Source organism: Eleutherodactylus coqui, chromosome 1, assembly GCF_035609145.1.
Source record: "Eleutherodactylus coqui strain aEleCoq1 chromosome 1, aEleCoq1.hap1, whole genome shotgun sequence".
In the NCBI taxonomy this organism is placed as follows: domain Eukaryota; kingdom Metazoa; phylum Chordata; class Amphibia; order Anura; family Eleutherodactylidae; genus Eleutherodactylus; species Eleutherodactylus coqui.
Genome location: NC_089837.1, coordinates 102,139,593 through 102,159,716, shown reverse-complemented (window position 1 = coordinate 102,159,716; position 20,124 = coordinate 102,139,593). Strand labels below are relative to the sequence as shown.

The window sequence follows — 20,124 nt, the reverse complement described above, 5'->3', positions numbered from 1 at the left end:
GCTTAACATCATCATAGCATATGAATACTCTATTGTTGGGTAATAGAGCATACCTGTGAGCTATAACAAAGAAAACTAAAAGATTATTACGTGCACGAAAGTATATATCTTCTTTAAAGTGCACTATAAAATGTTCTTTAAGCTCACTGAGGATATTCTGACAAACTAAGATATCACTCATGCACTAGGTGCTCAGTTACCTTATAGTCAAACATTACATGGAAAATACCTGCTAGTCTTTCTGCCCTTTCAAATTAAAAGGATATAGGAGTGAGACATAATATATGTGCTACTGTTTTAAAAAAACGCCGGATCAGTTATAACTATACACAGATGGTACTAATTGACAAGTTCTCCTGATGATCCGTTCTATGAACGGGGAAACGCGTCGAGACTGAGACTGAGATTATACATAGTACTATTAGCTGATACTGAGTCTTATAAAGTGGAATCACTATCAGAAAACACAAAGTGGTCACCCGAGACTGAGACTGAGAGTATACATAGTACTATTAGCTGATACTGAATCTTATAAAGTGGAATCACTATCAGAAAACACAAAGTGGTCGCCCCAAGACGAATTTCTCTAAAAGAGGGCTACCATCTGTACCTTTCTTTTTTTTATGAGAACATAAGGTGGCAGTACTGAGACAATTGGGTATTGTTCAATATCAATATTGCATACCAATGGTCCATATCATGCTATCACCTGTGTAACTCTATAATCCCAAAACAAAGGGAAGATAAATGTATTCCCATACTATATCTCTCTAGAACACGTACTAGAAGAAATACTGGAGTGATGATGACATCCAATTCATCCAAATAAAATACTTCCACACTATATGAATATGTTCAAAAGAAAGATATAAGGACGGGGAAAGTTAAACAAGAAAGGAATTCTTTATCTACTAGTTCCTGCGTTTTTTCTCTTCACCACTCTACTAGTACCTGTACACACACTAGGGACCCCTGGTACTAAAAAGAAGTGGTGATAGTCTCTTTTGATAGAGACCTGTATACCTCTTGATATATAGAGGTTTGTTTGTGTAGTGCCCTATTTGTGTTATATGGTTTTAAATATATCTAATAAAGTTTATTGATTTTATCTTACTTTTGTCTAAACTGTGAAGGGCTTTCTGGTTGATTATTAGACAATTCTGCCTCTGTGATAAAAGTGCTGGGAAATAGGGTTGACATACCCAATACGGTGTCTTCGCAAACCTTATTCCCATGAATATATGTTCGTCTGGCTCACACACATCAAGCTAGTCCTGTGACAAGGTTCTAGATATTTTTGAGAGAAAACAGATGCAAAATAGGAATTTAAAAGATCGGCCTTCTCAACATCATTTTAGCTAATTCACCATTTTCATCCTGTAAACATCCTATATCATCTTTGACTTTTCTTTTGCTTTTGACATACCAAAATCCTTTTTTTATTGCTCTTGGGCTCTCTTGAAAGCCTTAATTCATTACTAGCTTTAGCTTTTCTGGCACTTGCCATACAGTTCCTGCGGACTGCATTATATTCTTCTTTCAATATTTCCCGTTTCCATTTTTTTTTTTCGCCTTTTCTCTTTTTTAATAAAATATTATTTTTTACTGAAATGATTTGTGCGCCGTGGGCCGGACAAGCGGCTCATCCAGACGAGCGCCACCACCTATTGTATTGCTTTACACTCATGGTACTTGACACCTTAGTATTCTCACAGTCTTTCCTTCTTTTATAAGGACAGGAAACAATTTTCAAAGCTTTGCTTTATTTACAACCACCAGCCCGGGGTGTCCTTCTTCCTGGGCGCTGCGCAGTTCATGGGGGTGGAGCACTTCCATTTAGTGTGTTGTGGCCACCGCATTTGGGCCTGTGTGTCTCTTGTTCCACTGGGTAAAGTGCCTCTTGACCATCTGGGGACATTGGGTAAAGTGCCTGTTGCCTGCCTGCTGGTGTTTCTCAGAGGAGGCCCGATAGTCATCCTACACTGTGCACATCAGCCAGCAGTTCATTTAAACACCAGTGAGGAGAAGCCGCCATATGTTGCTGGTCTCCATCCTCCTGCGGGAGGACTGGTCACAAGGTGCCATGCAGCAGAGGGTTGTAGGGATTTAGTGTAAGGAGGGCCTCTGCTGACAGAAAGCTGAAAAAGTGCTGTAAGACAGGGTAGGTGAGGAAATACCGTAGCAGAAGCCACCTCTGAGAAGGTAGATCAGGGAGAGTCCAAGGGGAGCAGAGCAGCAGTGCTGGGTACATAGACCATCAGTAATCTCCACAGCTCACGGGATGGGGGGGGGGGGGGATCTGAAGTGGCTGCTGGCCTCTCCAGCACCATCTGAGGTCACTTTCTGAAGATACACTCGGGGAGGTTAAGTGTTTGTCATCGCAGCTTCCGGCATGGACCCTCCTCCAGGAGATAAGTAACATCGATGGCATGGTAGTTATCTGGCACATAATGAGGTGAGAAATCCCTTTTCGGGGTCAGTTAGTTTCTTGGGGAAGTGAGTGAAGGCGTAACTCTTGGTGCAGGCTGGGAAGCGATTGCGGTGGATTTTGTAGAACAGGTGAGCGGATTTATCGAGCCGGTAGTCACAGATATAAACATCCTGCTCCTTAACTCTCTTCGGACGCCCTTTGCAGTACATGTACAAGTCAAGCACACAGCAGGTGCCGACCACGGCCTCCAGAGGAATAATCTCATATAGCGGCACACGAAACAGCTTGTTGTGGTAGAATTTGCAGGACGGTGAATGATGCGTTTCATGTGGACGAAAGTAATGGTGACTGAAGGCAAATCGCTCACCCTTCCCATTCTTCCATAGCTTCTCTATACGGAAGATATCAAGCTTCTCACGGATAGACGCAGTCACCTTGCCGGAGTAGTTCGTCTCGCAGGAGGCGGATAAAGTAGATGAATCCAGGCTGCGCATAATGGGGACATGGAATCATGGGAACTTCCCTATCCACGGGTCGGGGGTCACACTGCTCACAGAGGTAATGCTCCATGTCTGATGTAACACCCATGTAGTCACAATGCTGCCACACCATACACTTCTCACACTGAACCATTAGTCCTTCATCCTTGCAGAGGCCACAGACACAGCGTATGACATCATCCTCCTTCTCATGGCCTCCATCTTTGTCACGCAAAGAAGTCTCGGTGCTGTCGGCTTCACTAGCGGTCTTCCCCATGATTTCATCGATCTGTGTGGCAGACTCGTGACGAGCGCTGTAATACGCCTTCCGCAGCCGGAACACATCTCTCCCAACTGTCGACTTCCTTCCGTGATATTTCTCTGTGTTACGGAAAACTTTTAACATATCTGTGTCAAAGGCTTCAACCGTCTTGTAGAATCCCCTCAGAATCTGCTTCTCAATCGTCTCAAAGTAATAAGGGTTATTTTTCTTGGGCGGCAGGCTGAGGAGAGGAGCTGCGAGGCTTTGGTTCATGGAATCTTTGGAAAAGATGATCCCATCACAGATCTCCTTAAAGATCTGTGCCAGCTGGGCTGCCCGGGCCACCTCAATGTTCTCCTCTGCAGCCGCTAACCTCCGGGTGCGTACAGAGCGCGATGTCTGCAGAGCAGCAAACTGGGTCATAAAGACTCCCCTCTTTCCATTTGATAAACATATTTTTTTCTTTCTTTTTAACGTGTGCAAGTTCTGTGTTCATCCATCCTGGTCTCTTTAAATGCTTCCCATTCTTCCTTCTTTTAAGGATTGTTAATGATTATGCTTTGAGAACCTCATTTTGCAATATTTCCCAACCTACTTGGACATTTCTGTCCTTAAGAACATCCAGGCATTGGATTCTTCCTTCCCTCTTTCGTAGCCTATTAAAATCTGCTTTTCTGAAATCCAACCTTGAGGTCTGAGTTTTCTCAGGTCTTCCTTCCCTTGTTATCCAAAATTCAAGAAATGCTGCCTCCTAAGGTCCCAGCCATCCAGACTTCCTCAACCATTTCCTCCCTACCAGTTGTTTCAGGCTGATGGTCTGATTCATTTGTGGTGCAGAACCCTTGAAGCCATGAACCTCAGTTGTCAAGAAGTGGTTGCATACTGGTGTGAGGTGTGTTCTCATGGCAAAGGTTGGGTCCACGTAAACACGTCATTGAACACTGCCCGCTATGTTTCACTGCTTGATGACCATTTGCAGTCCTTTATGAATTTCATGTATCCCCACAATGACAGGCTATTTCAGCAGAATAATACATTAGTGCCATCAGGCCCAAGTTGTCCAGAATTGGTTTGAGGAGCACTCTGGAGAGTTCCTACGAATGGTATGACCTGCATGTTTGCCCAATGGAGCATTTATGTGGTGGATAAATCCATATACACCCGAGATCATGCACATACAAATATCATGGAGCTGTGGGTGGCTATCCAGATGGCATGCCACAAGATCTTACTAGACATATTTCGTCCACTTGTGGAATCAATGCCACATTGAATCGCTGCACTTTGCCGGATATCAGTTCCTATTCAATGACTTTTGGCAAATGAGTAGGATGCCCATAGTATACCTTTAACACTAGTGAGAAAATGGATACTCCAGGATAAAATCCAAGATATTCATTTAAAGTTGGCTTAAAAACAATGAAAATGGCTAGTAGACCCCAGGTTCGTGAGTGCACATGCATGGACCTGCGGACTGCTAGCCATTTGCATTGTTTTTAATTCTTCTTTAATAAAAATTTTGGAAAATCCATACACAGAATAAAAGCCATTCTCAGAGTTGTTACTTCCGCTTGCTCCAGCAAGGCGTGTATGAACAAGGGCTGGTGATGCAATGACGTGATCAGAGGTGAGAGGGACACTCTTTCACACATACAACAGTTAGAGGGAAAACCAACCAGTATTGACGACAGTCATGAAATATACCAGAGACTATTAGTTTATTCATTATTTTACTTCTTGAATAGACGCCCTCAGATATATACATACATAAATGGGAGTTTACACCATTATGTTGTGCAGCACAAAACCAAAAAATAAGAACATATACCTCTACCATACAAAAATATTGCTTGCTGCTGTGTGATTTTTTTATTTTATTGGCAATGTATCATCGACATGTAAAGCTCCCAAATGCTTGTTTGTTAGGAAGTCAAATAGAGGAATATTGCAGATTGCTTGATGAATGTTGGCAACACCGATTTCTCTTGGTGCTCTGTTCACAGGAAGAAGAAACACATATTTTAGAGCAATATACAAACTGCATAAAGAAAACAATAGATAAGAATTGCTGCTAAGCGTTTTGGTAACATTACAGTAGCAGTGCCATGAAAATAACGTATTGCCTATCCACGGGATTGAAGTTAAAGGGGTTGTCCCGCGAAACAAAGTTGGGGTATACACTTCTGTATGGCCATATTAATGCACTTTGTAATATACATCGTGCATTAAATATGAGCCATACAGAAGTTATTCACTTACCTGTTCCGTTGCTAGCGTCCCCGTCTCCATGGTGCCGTCTAATTTTCAGCGTCTAATCGCCCGATTAGACGCGCTTGCGCAGTCCGGTCTTCTCCGTGTTGAATGGGGCTGCTCGTGCTGGAGAGCTGCTCCTTGTAGCTCCGCCCCCTCACGTGTGCCGATTCCAGCCAATCAGGAGGCTGGAATCGGCAATAGACCGCACAGAAGACCTGCGGTCCACCGAGGGTGAAGATTCCGGCAGCCATCTTCGCAAGGTAAGTAAGAAGTCACCAGAGCGCGGGGATTCGGGTAAGTACTATCCGTTTTTTTTTTTCAACACATGCATCGGGTTTGTCTCGCGCCGAACGGGGGGGCTATTGAAAAAAAACAAACCGTTTCGGCGCGGGACAACCCCTTTAAGTATCAAAATCGGTGGGGGACTACTGACACCCACAATGGTCACGAGGATGGGAAAGCGCAGTGACAAATGGCTTCATGTGAATGGGAGGTAGTCCTACTAGCACACTACCGTGCCATGGGTTTCTATGGGATGGTTAGATGGCTTGTACTTGGCTATCTCTGGCAGTCTCATAGTAATGAATGAATGTGAGCTCCGCTCCATTTACTCAGGGACACTCGGGATGCCCTGTGGGCACCTAACCCCTATCTGGTAGAGAGGTGATAAGTTTTTTCATTTGACAACCCCCTTGAATACTTTGAACTGGAATGAATATTTTATAATACACTAGAAGACACACCCTGCATTGTACAGCGATTTTATGACTAGCAGCCCTGGAATATACAAAGTGGGCCACAACAATGAGCTGAGCACCACACTGTTATAGAAGTCGTCCAAAATAAAAAGCTGTTGCCAATAGCAACCAATCACAGCGCAGCTTTTATGTGTTATTCTGCTGAGGTAAAATGAAAGCTGCACCGTCATTGGTTGCAGTATATTATACTGCTGAGGTAAAGTGAAAGTTGTGCTGTGATTAGCTGCAATATATTATACTGCTGAGGTAAAATGAAAGCTGCACTGTTGCTATGGGCAACAGTTTTTAATCCTCTTAGTGCTGAGGTAAAATGAAAGCTGCGCTGTGATTGGTTGCTATATATTATACTGCTGAGGTAAAATGAAAGCTGCCCCGTTATTGGTTGCTATGGGCAACAGTTTTTAATCCTCTTAGTGCTGAGGTAAAATGAAAGCTGTGCTGTGATTGGTTGCTATGGGCAACAGTTTTCAATCCTTGGCTGCTCCTTGTATTCCTGGTTCGGGACAGATCATTTCCTGAGACACAAATTGTCAGCACTCAGGCTGACTCTTCCAGTGGGAATTACTTGTTGGAAATAACCAGGAATACTAAATAGAGTATGTAGAATCCATTGGTAAAAGCAAATTTGAGGGACGCTGCATTAAAATTCAAGCAAATGCAAAAAAATGCAAATAAGGTTGGCAAGACAAAAACATTTTTTTAGAATATTTTTTAGGCTATAACCTTCTCCGGGGCGAGATTATACTGTGTACGAAATGTCGTGTCAATGGGTCGTACCGTTTGTGCGTGATGTTCCAACAGACAGACATTGACAAATATATAGAAGATGAAAGCCGTTAACAGGACATGATTATTGCATAAAAAGGGCTTATTATGACAACCGCTTTTCAGACCTCTCGTGTGAGAAAACCTTTTAACAACAAGTTAATAGCATCACCGTGGGCAAAGCACACCAGGAGCATTGTGGACATACCTTGGGTTGAAAACTTGATATCAAATTCAGATTTTGCATTTTACTGCAATTTTTTTAAACATTTTTGTTGCAGTGTCGAAAACACAGAATCCAGACATTACCGGTATGAGAATGAGCTAGAGAAAATGCATCTACTTTTTAGTTTCCTTTAATTTTTTCACTAAAAGAACAACCTTTCCATCATATTTTTACCTTTCAGTCATTCTTCAATGGGGTTAAATTACAACCACAACAACAAAAAATTGCAAGTATAGAAAATAAATGCCTGCTCGTCCCTGACGCAAGAAGATTTCCTATAACCTAACGGTTTAGTGAATAATAACATTGTGCATAGGGTTGTGTGCGTTAGAATCGTTCCGTCTAGACCCCCTCACCGACCAGATAAACTGTAGTTCATAAGAATCGCACACCGTGTAATATCACCCCGATATATCTGACTTATGTAACAGCGTAAATATCACACAGTATATAGAAAAGTAAGAACGTACCGTTTGCGAGACGTCATCTGATATCCCACAGCTAAAGCCTCTCGTAGTAAGTCACTGACAAACTGCTGAGTGGCCTAAGAAAATGAAGTAACAAACAAATAACAAGTAAACAAAAACTAACAAACAAAACAGCACATTTTAAAGTGTCAGTAAAATAGGACTCTGAAATCAAACTTACCTTTAAGATCATTTCTTCTACCGGAGAGGCGTACACATTTTTGTGCACTTCCACTGGTTGTAATGAAACTCCAATCTAAAAGTTTAAAACAAATTAAATATTTTCAGCTGAAAATAGTTCTTTTTGTAGCAGACGGATAACAGTGATGTACTGTATTCAGAATCACAATAGATCAGGCGGTCTACAGATTTACTTCATGTAATAAAATATTATATAAATTGCTATATATTTACAATTATCTAAGCAGCAAAGGTGAAGCCATATTTATTTCTATGCAAATTCTGCACATAAGGATGCCCTCACTTCCTAGTGCTGACATTCGGTACATGGTACACAATGATAAGGATATACTGCATATATAATAGTCTGACACGCGGATGGAGAAACTGAATGTATCTCGTCAGAATTTGCCCTAATAGTGCAAGCTAATGCTTCCATAGATACATCTCAGGTGACTTATTGGAAAGCGCTGAGGTGTAAGCCCCCCAGAGCTGTACAACGGGGGCAATGCAATGGCAGCAGCATACAAGATTCATTATGGTCATGAGGATTCTTGCTGCGGCACTTACGTCTCACATTCTGCCACATTTGCCCTTGGGCTCATCTGCTGAAAGCTGGCTAGCTGAGGAGGAATACAGCAGAGGAGTTGATATCCATAAGTCTGGGAAAGTTGGGTGAAGTAATGTAGAAAAAATGGTCCCTCAGGATGGCGCTTCCGCAGATGTCTTTATAAGCGAACAGTCCCAATCAATGTGATCCAGCTAACACAAAACTTGTCTTTATTGCATGTACAATCGTAGCACTTTTCATGGCTGAACTTTCCTACTTTCCACATGCATGCATCCAGCATCGGAGGAAGCGACTAGTTCAGGTCTTGCTCCAACCTCTGGGACCAAAACTAATCCAGAGAATGAAGAGGACGCAGTACTGGTTTAGCACTGCATCCCCTGCACAGTGGCGCCCGGGGCCCCCTGGTTGTGTACGGGAACTGCAGCCAAACCCAATCACTTGAATGAAGCTGCACTACAGTTCCCTGCATGGAGGAAAAAACAGAGATGGGGTCGAAGCACTAAACAGTCACTGCGTTCTCTTTATTCTCAAGATCGATATGTATAATAAAGAAAAACCCACTGCCCACGCCAAACTAAACAGTCACCATATCCTTCAGGACCAAAACAGCCTAGTCATTAAGGGGTTAAAAAAGTTGTTTAACATGGAAAAGCTATTCAAATTTCTTAAAGTAGAAGTAATGCATCCTCACCTCTTGTGCGGCGTCTTTGATAAACTCACACGAGAGGCTTGGAGTCAAGTAAAATTTGACACCATCTTCGTCTTCCCTTTCCTTTTTCGTCTGAGGTTTGCGCTCTCCCTCGATGCTGAGGATATCAACATCTTCTTCCACTTCTTTCTCCTTTCTAAGAACCTTCTCTAGTTCCTTCATTTTTCTACAGAGAGCGTCAGGTGAGGAATAGGAGGAGGGCAAAGCTGAAGAATAAAGACAGTACATGAATACCTGGAATTACACAGACACCAATTAAAAACAAAAAACAGTACTACAATTATTCTGCAGGCGCCCCGTCACCAAGAACACCGCAACTGATCCAGATTACAGGGGAAACTAGAATGTGGGTCGGTTTCACATCTCTGGCTCAAAATACCGGAAGAAAAAGCGCTGCATGCAGGGCTTTTTCTTCCATTTAAAAGACAGGCAGCTGAGTGAAAAGCGAACGGACCCCATTATTGTCAATGCGGTCCGTTAGGAGCTGATTGGTTCCATCCGGAGACGGAGACTCTCAGCCGCGAGGATTCCCTTTTCCTGCTCCTTGAACGAAACAGGAAAGCGGAATCCCCCCCACCGATGTGAAAGCAGCCTTATTCTTTGTAGCCTACAGTGGGAAGGCTTGTGCTTAGTATCCGACAGACTGTAGATAGGAGGGAAACAAAGTGAAATTTTACCTGTATTTTCATGACAGGCCATGGAAAAACTATAAAATAAGATCTTAACAAATGTGTGAAGCCAAGTAGCTAATACTGTATATGTAAAATCATAAAGTTGGGCAATGTTTTTTTTAGAAGGGTTTGATTATAAGTCAGGATTCTCAGTTTTTGGGATAATCAGGCAGCAAGTGTTTCCAAATTTCCAATCAGAGCCACCATAGGAGAACCTCAGCATTAGGGTATATTCACATAGGTGAGTGTGATGTAGGTCAGACTTATATGTTTTTCACACATGTGAAAAAGGCTTTAAAAACAGATCCCACTCACATGGCACGCATGTGCTCTCCATTTTTCTTTTTTGAAGACTCCCATAGAATCATCCAAAAATAGGACAAGCTGCGATTTTTCAAAGGTTATCGGTCCAAAGGAAAAAAGCTTGCGCGAATTTGAATGGGTTCTTTTCCTATGCAAGTTCTATCCATCTCGGAACTGGACGGAACTGGCATAGGAGCATTGCCCTGTGACTACAGCTTTATACAGGTGGATGTGTAACATATAGACGTACCAGCTCCCCGAGAGCAATGCTTCTCAAGTCCCCCCAAATGCTCAGGATTTCCTTAATGGGGTTTTGTCATTCACATTTTGAAATCCACAGCCTAAATTGACATCCTACAGATTTACCATCTACAGTGCAGGTCTATTTACACTGCAGCTTGTAGGTGGGATTTCTTAAATCTCATCCATATTGCTTGTACTGCAAAATGCTGTGAATATTGCGCACACAATTTTGCTTCAGAAAATCGGCATATGAACATAAAATAAGGTTACAGCTACACAAAGTGCAGCTGTTCTAGATTTTTATGTGGAAAATCCACAGCATTTACAGGAGCAGCAAATTGGATACGATTCATACAAATCTAATCCACACACTGTGGAAATAATCTGGGCAGAATCGGACATGTGGTGTGGATGCTAAATCCGCAGCATCTCTATTACCGCTGCTGATTTTCACCGCAAACAGAAATCTGCGGCAAATCTGTAATATATTTGCAGTGTAATCTGACAAGAACAGCACCATTTAATTGGCTAGTTATTGTAAATTTCCAGCAGATAGGATGCAGATTTTCCAGTCTGCACCCTAAGGGCGGAGTCACACAGGCGCATTGGCGCCCGTGTAACTGCAGGAAGAAGACGTCCGCACTTCAAGACGGATGTCTCTCTGCAGCGCCGGGAGAAAGAACATGTGACCAGCTTCATTGCCGGTCATGTGTTCTTTCTTCAGCGCTGTGGGGAGTCGTCCGTCTTGAAGTACGCCCGTCTTCTTCCTGCAGTAAGGGCTCAGTCACAAGGGCGCATCGGCGCCTGTGTACGGGTGCTGATGCACCCGTGTGACTAAGCCCTTAATAGAGACACTGGGTATTTAGAAGGAAACGAAAAGAATGTAAAATTATGAAAACATAAAACAATATAACAACTTCAAATAGAACATATAGGAATACTCTGGGCAACACCGATATTCTGTGTCTACAGTGTTTCGCTGGAAATAAGACCTACCCCGAAAATGTGCCTTATCCGGATTTTTGCCTATTTTCAGGAATGCTTGAACTATAAGCCCTAGCTAGAACACATTTAAAAAAAAAAAAAAAAAGAATACATTAACTAGCAGGTGCGGTCCGAGTCCTGCCCGCTGGTCTGCCAAGTTCTGCAGCTCCGCTGGGCTTTCCGCACTCTTCGTTAATAAATCCTGCCTTCAGGAAGCGATGGCTCTGATTTGCCAGCGAGCACTGCTCTCAGCCAATCACAGCCGTCACATTGGTTCAACTAGGGTACCTTTACATGGAATAACTATCAGGTGCTTTCACAGAGGATCAATGATCGCTCACTGAATGGAGCAGAGCGTGATGGAGATCTCTTCTGTCCGCCACCTCCATTCTGAGTCAACAGGCAGTTGTTCATAGATGAATGACTGCCTGTTAATATGGGCCACAAAAACAAAAGCTGAACAAATATCTGTCTGGGATTACTTAGTGATCCTGCACTGAGCAGGGGGTTGGACCCGATGACCCTGGAGGTCCTTCCAACTCTACCATTCTATAATTCAACAGTTGCTCGGTTTTTAGGCGAGTTGAAAATGGAGCCCCCCTAACAAGCGAACAATTATCTCTCACTTGCCTTATCAGGTCTTATTTTTAACAAAGGCCAACAGTATGCCCAAGTAATTCCCCATAAGTATCTTTTGGCCCTTGTAAAAGTACCCTTACATAGTCATACACTCCAGCACCTGGAAACAAAAGCCTCACTTGCCTGCTTCATTATCTATACGAGTCAGCACATCTTCAAAGGATTCACGCTCATCGCTGGCCGTCTCAGGATCCGGGGGGGTGTAACCATGTGTCCGACACCAATGTACAATTTCCTTGGTCCTTAACGGGGTAAAATTACTGAATTTTGTTTGCTTATCTATGATTTCTTGAAGCATCTTCTTCATGGAAACTGCTCGTTGCCACTAAATAAAGTAAGTTAATAAATAGAAATGACATGAAATACAGTCTAAATTCACAAAAAAACTTAATCTTAGGTTTCAAAGAATTCTGTATATAACTTCTATGCTTCTATGGGAGGACACCTCTGTAATAAAACGTGGTACGGAGGCACTATATAGTGGTACAAGAAGTGCCTACTTCCCCACAATGCCACTACACAAGCTCCATGCAAACGGCTCTCCCTAAGCTCTAAATCTGTATGTCCCCAGCTTCTTCAATATTACTACATAACGTTGTTCTGCATACTACTAAGGCTAGGTTCACATCTGCCTTGGAGATTTTTTTTGGATCTCCGGCATAGTTTTGCATGCTGCGATATTTTGTCCAAGAAGATGGGAAAAGGCATAACAGAAGTTGGATGGATCCAATTATAGTCAATGGGTTCAGCCCTGTGCCACTTGTTTCCGTTGTAGGATGGATCCATTGGCATTCCATTTCTCATGACAGAGCCTTAAACTGGCAAGTCTAATGCTGGTAGCAACCTAGTCTTATAGGTTTTGCGGCAAGACAATGTGCCACATGAACAATACCGAAAAAAAATAAAAAACTACTCCATAGTGCAATATGGGCAGCCGCCTCCCAGATGGAGGAGTAGAGCCTTAAATGAACAATGTGAAGCGAAGAGAGGTAACAAGGGTAAATCATCACACCGGACAGAATGCACCATGCAGAAATAGCGGGCAACGTGTTTCAGCATCGTATCGGCGCCTTCATCTGGTCTTTATTACAGGTTTAAAAACAACACCTATTTAAAAACTGTGGGTGGAGCATGGGTGAAGTCATGATCGTCATGTGATCAGGTCACATGACAAATTGACATTTAAATAAATTACTTTTAAAAAGACCATAACAATAGGCCAAAAAATGTAAACAGATTTTTTTGAAAAATCAAAAAGCTAAAAAAAAAAGCTACAAAACTAAATTGTATAATGGAATTAAATAGAATGAAAAACTGTTTGGATAATGAGGTCAAGCAAACAAGTGGAAAAATACCCTCTATATAAACCAGAAAATAGTAAATCCAAAAGCCGAGGGAATACATTGATGAGCACATGTTTAGAAATAAACCAATTTAATATAATACAATTTAAATTGCTAGAATTATATAATTAAACCAATAAGAGACCACAGCCCACCCGACAATTAATAATTAGAACTTATTTAGTACATCATGTTCTTCATGCTGCTTTCGTTTCGTCTATATTTGCAGTATTATTCTTACTGTTGTAGTCATGTGATAATTTAAATGGCCATTTCAGTCATGTGACCTGATCACATGACCACAATGATGTCACCTGCACTCACCCATGTTTTTTAAAATAGGTGTATTTTTAAACCTTTAATAAAGGCCAAATGAAGAAGCTGAAACCCATTATCTGCTATTTTTGCATGGTGCATTCTGTCCAACACACCATTTATCCTTTGTTTACCCTCTTCTCTTCACATGAGCAATGTCTTAGGGTTGAGGTTTTTTTCTTTACTTACTAAGACCCTACTAAGACAGTGACTTTATTATAGCTATGGTTCTGTCCCCTGTGAATAGCTACACTAATATTTGAAGCCTTTCCAATCCAATTTCCCTGCCACCCGCACGCTCCCCAGCTCTTATTTTGCGCAGGAAAACGTGTTGTGGATCCCTTGGGATTACTCAATAGAAACACATAAAAATGACCGGTCATCATGATTTTATTAGCATTTAAAAAAAAAAAATGAAACGTAGGGTTATGAAGGTTTCATATCGGGAAGATCATTTGTAATAATTCTGTAACTATATGTATATTGATATTACATACATTTATATAATAAGACTTAATTTCAACTTTCTCTAATGATATCTCTTTATTACAGTAACATCCTATAACTGCCAACAATGTGTATCACATGTTTCTAACACTGCAGAAGAGAGCTCCGATGTCAGAGCTCCCTTCTGCATAAGTATATTACACTATGCAGAAGACAACTCTCACATTGGAGCTCTCTTCTGCATAGTGTAATATACTTATGCAGAAGAAAGCTCCTACGTAGTGTTAGAGACATGTGTCGAACCTCGTCCGACGTGGGAGTTATGCAGAGAAATCCCAATGTCGGACAAGGTCTGACACTAGATTGGAAAGGGTTAACAGGATTTTTCATGGCAAATTTCATTAGTTAGCCATTATTACGCGCGTGGGTTGTGCATGTGTAATATGCAGTACCAATCTTTACATGACTTTCAGTTGTGCTTTTTGCACAGCACACAAAGTGCTCGCAAAGAAGAACATGGCATGAACTATCTAGGTGCGTATTACATGTGCATACATGCTAAGATTGTGTATCGGGATTATTTGTAGGCTTAGTCCAAAGAAAGGAGCATTTTTAAAGGTAGGTATCCATCTCTCCCAGGTTAAGATTAAACCCCCTGATATTAGCGTTAGGACCCATCTGAAAGCTTGGTCACCTGGACGTTGGTAGATGGGCCAATATGATTTGATCAAATTACATACTGGGAACCTTGCATTATTTAATGTGGTTGGAGTATTTATTATAGGTATGTATGCCTCTGGTAGTAAATGTATTTTGAGTGCTGTTGCTGTTTTTTGCTTCTTGCTTCTATAGTATGTTGCAGCCATGGTTTAATGTGCACCTATGGATTTCTATTGGGGAAGTGCTGAACTATTTTATCCTTTTTTCAACAATGTATGTGGATTGTCAGCAGGCAGCAAGTACGCAATTCATTGTGTACTTGCTGCATGCTCCAGCACTAGAAATACGATGTGTAAAATGCTCGTACGAGAGAGCCCTAACACTCAGACTCACCTATCTTTGGTCCTAAGGCTTCCAAATGCACTAGGGCATGTAGGGCGCAGACTAATTAAAAAGCCTTGGACAGACTGGGGTGGAGTGCACATCCAAAATGGAAGCAGCTACAAGCAAAAATACAAGAGGGCATCAACCCCATTCAGAGAACAGAGCCTATAGGCATCCCATGCGCCTCAGCCAGGGCATTCTTATAGTACAGAACAACTGAGATATTCTCAGTGGCTTCGGTGGTAACATGGGCACGTAACCTAAGGAGAGTATTAAAAAAAAAAAGAAAAAATACCTCGGACGCTCTCCTTTTTCCAATGTTCCAACTATAATATTGCTCCAGTGAACTCGCACAGAATGGATTGCTGCCATCTTCATCTGTGGAAAGTGAGAAAGCAAGGATAGGTCGTTTAATACATAAAAACTAACAAACTAGTCCGAATACAAATCAGAGATTACCGTATAAAGAATTTTAAGACAGGGACCAATTTTCTGTGAAACTGCATGAGCAACAACAAACATTATCAACAACTACTTGATCCAGAATTCTAGGCCAGATCGTAAGACTGAGAATACATCAACATGACATGGAAGAGCAGAAACACTTTCTACAAAAGAGAAGGGATGACGCTTCCTACCTCTTTCCCCTATAAGTGGGACCTTCTTTACTGTTGCAGTTAGCAGTTGCTTGAAATTCTGGAGATGTTCTGTCCTGCAATTATTTTAGAGGCAGGCGTTATATAAACAGAAAAAATATTCAACTTGTTACATGAAAAAAAGTTTAGTCAAATGAGTTTACCAAAAAACAATACTAAACGTATTGCAATGTATATGAAGTCTTCGTCAGAGCCAAGGGGCACAGGGTAGATCCAGTTGGCACAAACTTGATACTATATACTATATTTATGCTCTGATAGGCTGTCATAGTTATGTGACAGGACTGTAAAGCAGGACTGAAGCCCAATTATAAAGGGATGTATACTGAGAGGCGGGAGAGGAAGAGAGGGGAGAAGGGAGAGGGGAGAGAGGAAAGAGGGACACGAACCAAAGAAAAAAAAAAGCTCGGCACCTGGCGTCCCACATACAAAAATGCTCGAGTCTCCCATTGTAGCCAATGGGGTTCGTTACGTGAGTAGAGCTCTCGAATTTTACGAAAAGCTCGACTCGAATAACGCGGACCCGAGCATTTGGGTGCTCGCTCATCTAGATAATATATTATGGGCTAGCCCTGGAATTTCTAAGCCCTCAAATCCATGGTTGCCAGATTTTTTTTAAATTTGCCATAGTTTCTGTTCCAATGGCATGAATCCTTTTATATATCATTGAGGATATTCTATTAAGCACCTCTGGGAAGGAGAGAGTAGGCGATTTCCATTTAGAAGTGAATTCTTGTAGCCATACATATATATTGAATTAGTTTGTGAGCTTAATATCGAAATCGCATAGGGTGGTCCCCCAGGAGGAACACTGTAGGGGATTTGGGAACCGGACCCACAAACAGTTGGTTAAGAAGGTTGTCAACCTGGGACCATAACCTTTTGACCTCCGGCCATGTCCACCATATATGAAGCATATCCCCCCCTTTCTTGGCATCCCCGAAAACACAATGGGGAAGAGGTTGGGTAGAGATGGTGCAGTCTCTGTGGAACTAAGTATGTCCTATGCAAAATTTTAATTGAAGTTTCCATAAGGGAAACTTGGTGGCTGCCTTTGGATATCATGGAGCAACAATGTTGCCATCTATCAGTGGTCATTTCAAGCTGTAGGTCCGCTTCCCATCTCCTCATAAACATAAGCTTCTCTCCAGGCAGAGGCTGGTTAAGCATATTGTATATATAAGAGAGCATTCCTCTCTGAGAGGGGTTTCTGGCACATGCCGCTTCAAATGGCATGGAGGCGGAAGCTATGGAATGGATAAAGTGGAATATTCGATTAATTCTCAGATATTCCTGGGTAGCTGGTTGAAAAGCGGCTATAAACTGCTGTATACTGTAAAGTTTTGCTTTATTTTAAAAATGTCGTAGGGTGGTTATCTGGTTACATGTCCACCATTTAAAAGAAGTTAAATCTTGGCTTGGTGGAAATTGCGGATTGGGGAGTATTGACAGCATGGAGGAGATCCTGGAGGACAAGTTATACTTAGACCGGGCGCATCTCCATAGCAGGAGGGAGTGATATGAGAGTGGGCTTAATTGTTGTAGCCCCGGGGGGAGTGGCGGTAGACCAAGTCAGATATGTTATGCTATGTGGATAAATGCGATTTTTCTCTATTTCCATCCATAGACTGCCTTTTGGGTCATCAGACCCCACTACCCATTGGGCTATTCGGGCCACCTTACAATATTTGACTATATTAGGCACTGACAGACCTCCCAGTCGCTTATGATCGTGCATTACTGTGTGCTTAATCCTCCCTCTTTTGTTGGCCCATATAAATCTAAATATGCTGTGCTGAAAATTGTGTAAAGTAGATAAGGCTACCAACTTTTTTTTGCTGTAACAACCCCTTCTAAATATGTAGACAAGGATGCAGCCAACGCTCACGATTATGTTTGTTATATGTCCAGCTAGTGTTTGACGGGAGATTGAAGATGACGTGGCTACTCTCAGGCCTTGCATTATATTCACATAATGTGAACTGCAATCACCAAAACAGTCAGTGGAATTCTTAAGGGTAAGGAGGGATATGGGGATAAATGTCAGATGGATGGTGGACCAAGATAATTACTTTACAGAGTTGGATTCTGCATCCATGTTATCTTCTAATTTCACGGCTGACGGACCAGTGTGAAACAACGTGTTACTGTAGTCTGGATCTGTTTTCACTGGAAAAAAGGTAAATTCAGTTTAACAATACAAAATGCATAAAACTATGGTCACATCAATATATACAGTATTTTGCCATAATTTTAGATCTTAAATATATACTGTCTCTTTAAAGGGCCACTCCAGTGAAAACATATTTTTTCAGGCCTGTCCTCCTCGCCTGATTGCCTGTCACACACCAGACTTCTCTGTATATTCCAGTCACTTCCCTGCAGTGCATCCCCCTGTCTGATGCTTATTAGCCACTATCTTGATGCTGTGATTTTTTACATTCACTTTCACATCTATCCCATGATACATCAGCACAGCATTAGCTAGAGGCTATACCATTTCTGCCTGCTGTGGGGGCAGTTTAATTACAATTACCTTCTATACTCACCTAAATAAGATACAGACCATATGTACACAGGAGGATAATCTGTAATCTCCTCTATTATAATTGTGTGCCGGGAGCTGAGGGATTATCATCAGTAACTGTGATAGGAGTGTCTGTGCACCCCTCTAGGCAGTTTCTGTGGTAGAGATCATGAAGTAGGATCACACAAAATCAGAAATTGACTAGTTTCAGCCATCATAATCCCAGGCAGATCTAAGATCACATGACCATGAGGAAAAAAAAGAGGCAGGAGTTTCAGCTAGAAAGGAATAACTAACCAAGGTAACACTAGCTCACTTATATAGCTATATAGCTGAGGGCTAGCTTCATAATGAATAAATAAATTAATCATTGGAATGGCCCTTTAAATTAGGATGCTGCATTACGACAAAGAAAAAAAAAGTAAAAAAACTCTTTCTGAAGTGTTGTTTTATACACATAATGCAGCATGTATACTGATAAGCTATAAGTAAATGCAAGAATCAGCACAAGATTGGGATACCTGCTAGTATAGAAGTACCGGGGACTGGGCTAGGTGTGGCTCTTGATGACATTATTGGAACAGTCAGTGCACCAGATCTACTGCTGCTCACCAACTTCACTTGGCTGGTGTGCTGTGCTGCAGCGGAGTGCTGTACATGGGTTTTACTGGATGATGTGGCAGGGGACACAGAGGCGCTCGACCCTTCAGTAGCCTAAAGAAAACAAATTTTAAAAATAATGAAGCGAGGAAATGAATCATATTTAGTAACCAGAAGGATCAAATGAACATCCCATAAATTAATGCAGCTGTTTAGTAACTGTAGCAAAGGTTTGTGGTAATCCTTGGACTTCTGCATCTGTGGTTTAAAAACGTCAGGTCTACCACTCATAGGACGTCTGAAAACGTATCAATTTTTTTTAAAGGCTACGATGCAGCTCTATAACTCTGAATTGTGTTAGCCCTCGGTTATTCCGCCTGGAAATGTATAAATACGTTGACGGATGCTACCCTTTCCATTGACGATAGAGTGTTCTTAAAGAGATGGAGACAGTCAAAATTGGTTAACCAGTGTCAGGATGTGTAGACGCCCCTTTCTCTTTAGCACGGTAACATCCAGTTGTTAAAGTATTCATACATTTCCAGGTGGAATAACAGAGGATAGGCACAAAGCAGAGTTTTGCGAAATGGGAACATGTCGACCAGGTTAACCCTTCTAAACTGTTCACATACTAGCAAGATGTAATGGTAATAACATGTAACCGTTAGCCCAATTAACGCTCCAGAACTGGAATTTGTGAAAAATCCCCTGCCATTTGCAAATCAAGGTTTAACAGTCCAGTGGGCGGACCCAAACCGCGCCTGCCACCGGCAGTCTGCGAATAACCAGTCCCCTGCCTCTGATTGATGTGGATAATGACCCCCGTGTCATCCACAAGCAGAGAAAGTAGGTAATGTCCCAGAAGTGAGAGAGGGACTGGCGCATGCAAAGTGCTGTTATGTATACCCTGTTTTGGGCACCTTCTAGGTGCTCTCCTTAAAAGACATTACCCTCCCAACCCCCATCACAGGCCTCTGGCTGGTCAAGCCAGGATCCTATTGCACACTGATGAGGGGCAAAAACCCAGAAACAGCTGTCTGTGTATGGATTCTGGCTTTGTTTTCAATTCCCAATCAGTGTTATAAAGCCTTGTATAAAGGGTCGGACATTGATTTGCAGGAATATTATCATCCAATAGGTGGCGCTGTAGAGGTACTGTTCTATCCTCCTTATTTGCTGTTGTGGGCAGACTCCCTAAAAATCACATGCACCAGTTCTGCTCTGACTTCTAGGACATCGGCTTCTTCCCTG

The 20,124-nt window shown here is 42.0% G+C and overlaps 1 protein-coding gene across 2 annotated transcripts in view; it reads right to left on the bottom strand.

Moving 5' to 3' along the window:
• Positions 1-4,885: 4,885 nt before the first annotated feature.
• The window catches only part of YEATS2 (YEATS domain containing 2), a 59,678-nt gene continuing 44,439 nt past the window's right edge, over positions 4,886-20,124 (bottom strand). For both annotated transcript variants that reach the window (XM_066598240.1, XM_066598241.1), the window contains exons 20-28: positions 18,795-18,987; positions 17,819-17,915; positions 15,729-15,802; positions 15,386-15,468; positions 12,065-12,266; positions 9,084-9,307; positions 7,823-7,897; positions 7,645-7,718; positions 4,886-5,165 (exon numbers count right to left, since the gene is read on the bottom strand). In XM_066598240.1, coding sequence (XP_066454337.1) covers positions 5,042-5,165; positions 7,645-7,718; positions 7,823-7,897; positions 9,084-9,307; positions 12,065-12,266; positions 15,386-15,468; positions 15,729-15,802; positions 17,819-17,915; positions 18,795-18,987 — 1,146 coding nt within the window. In that variant the 3' untranslated portion in view covers positions 4,886-5,041. The remainder of the gene's footprint in view (positions 5,166-7,644; positions 7,719-7,822; positions 7,898-9,083; positions 9,308-12,064; positions 12,267-15,385; positions 15,469-15,728; positions 15,803-17,818; positions 17,916-18,794; positions 18,988-20,124) is intronic.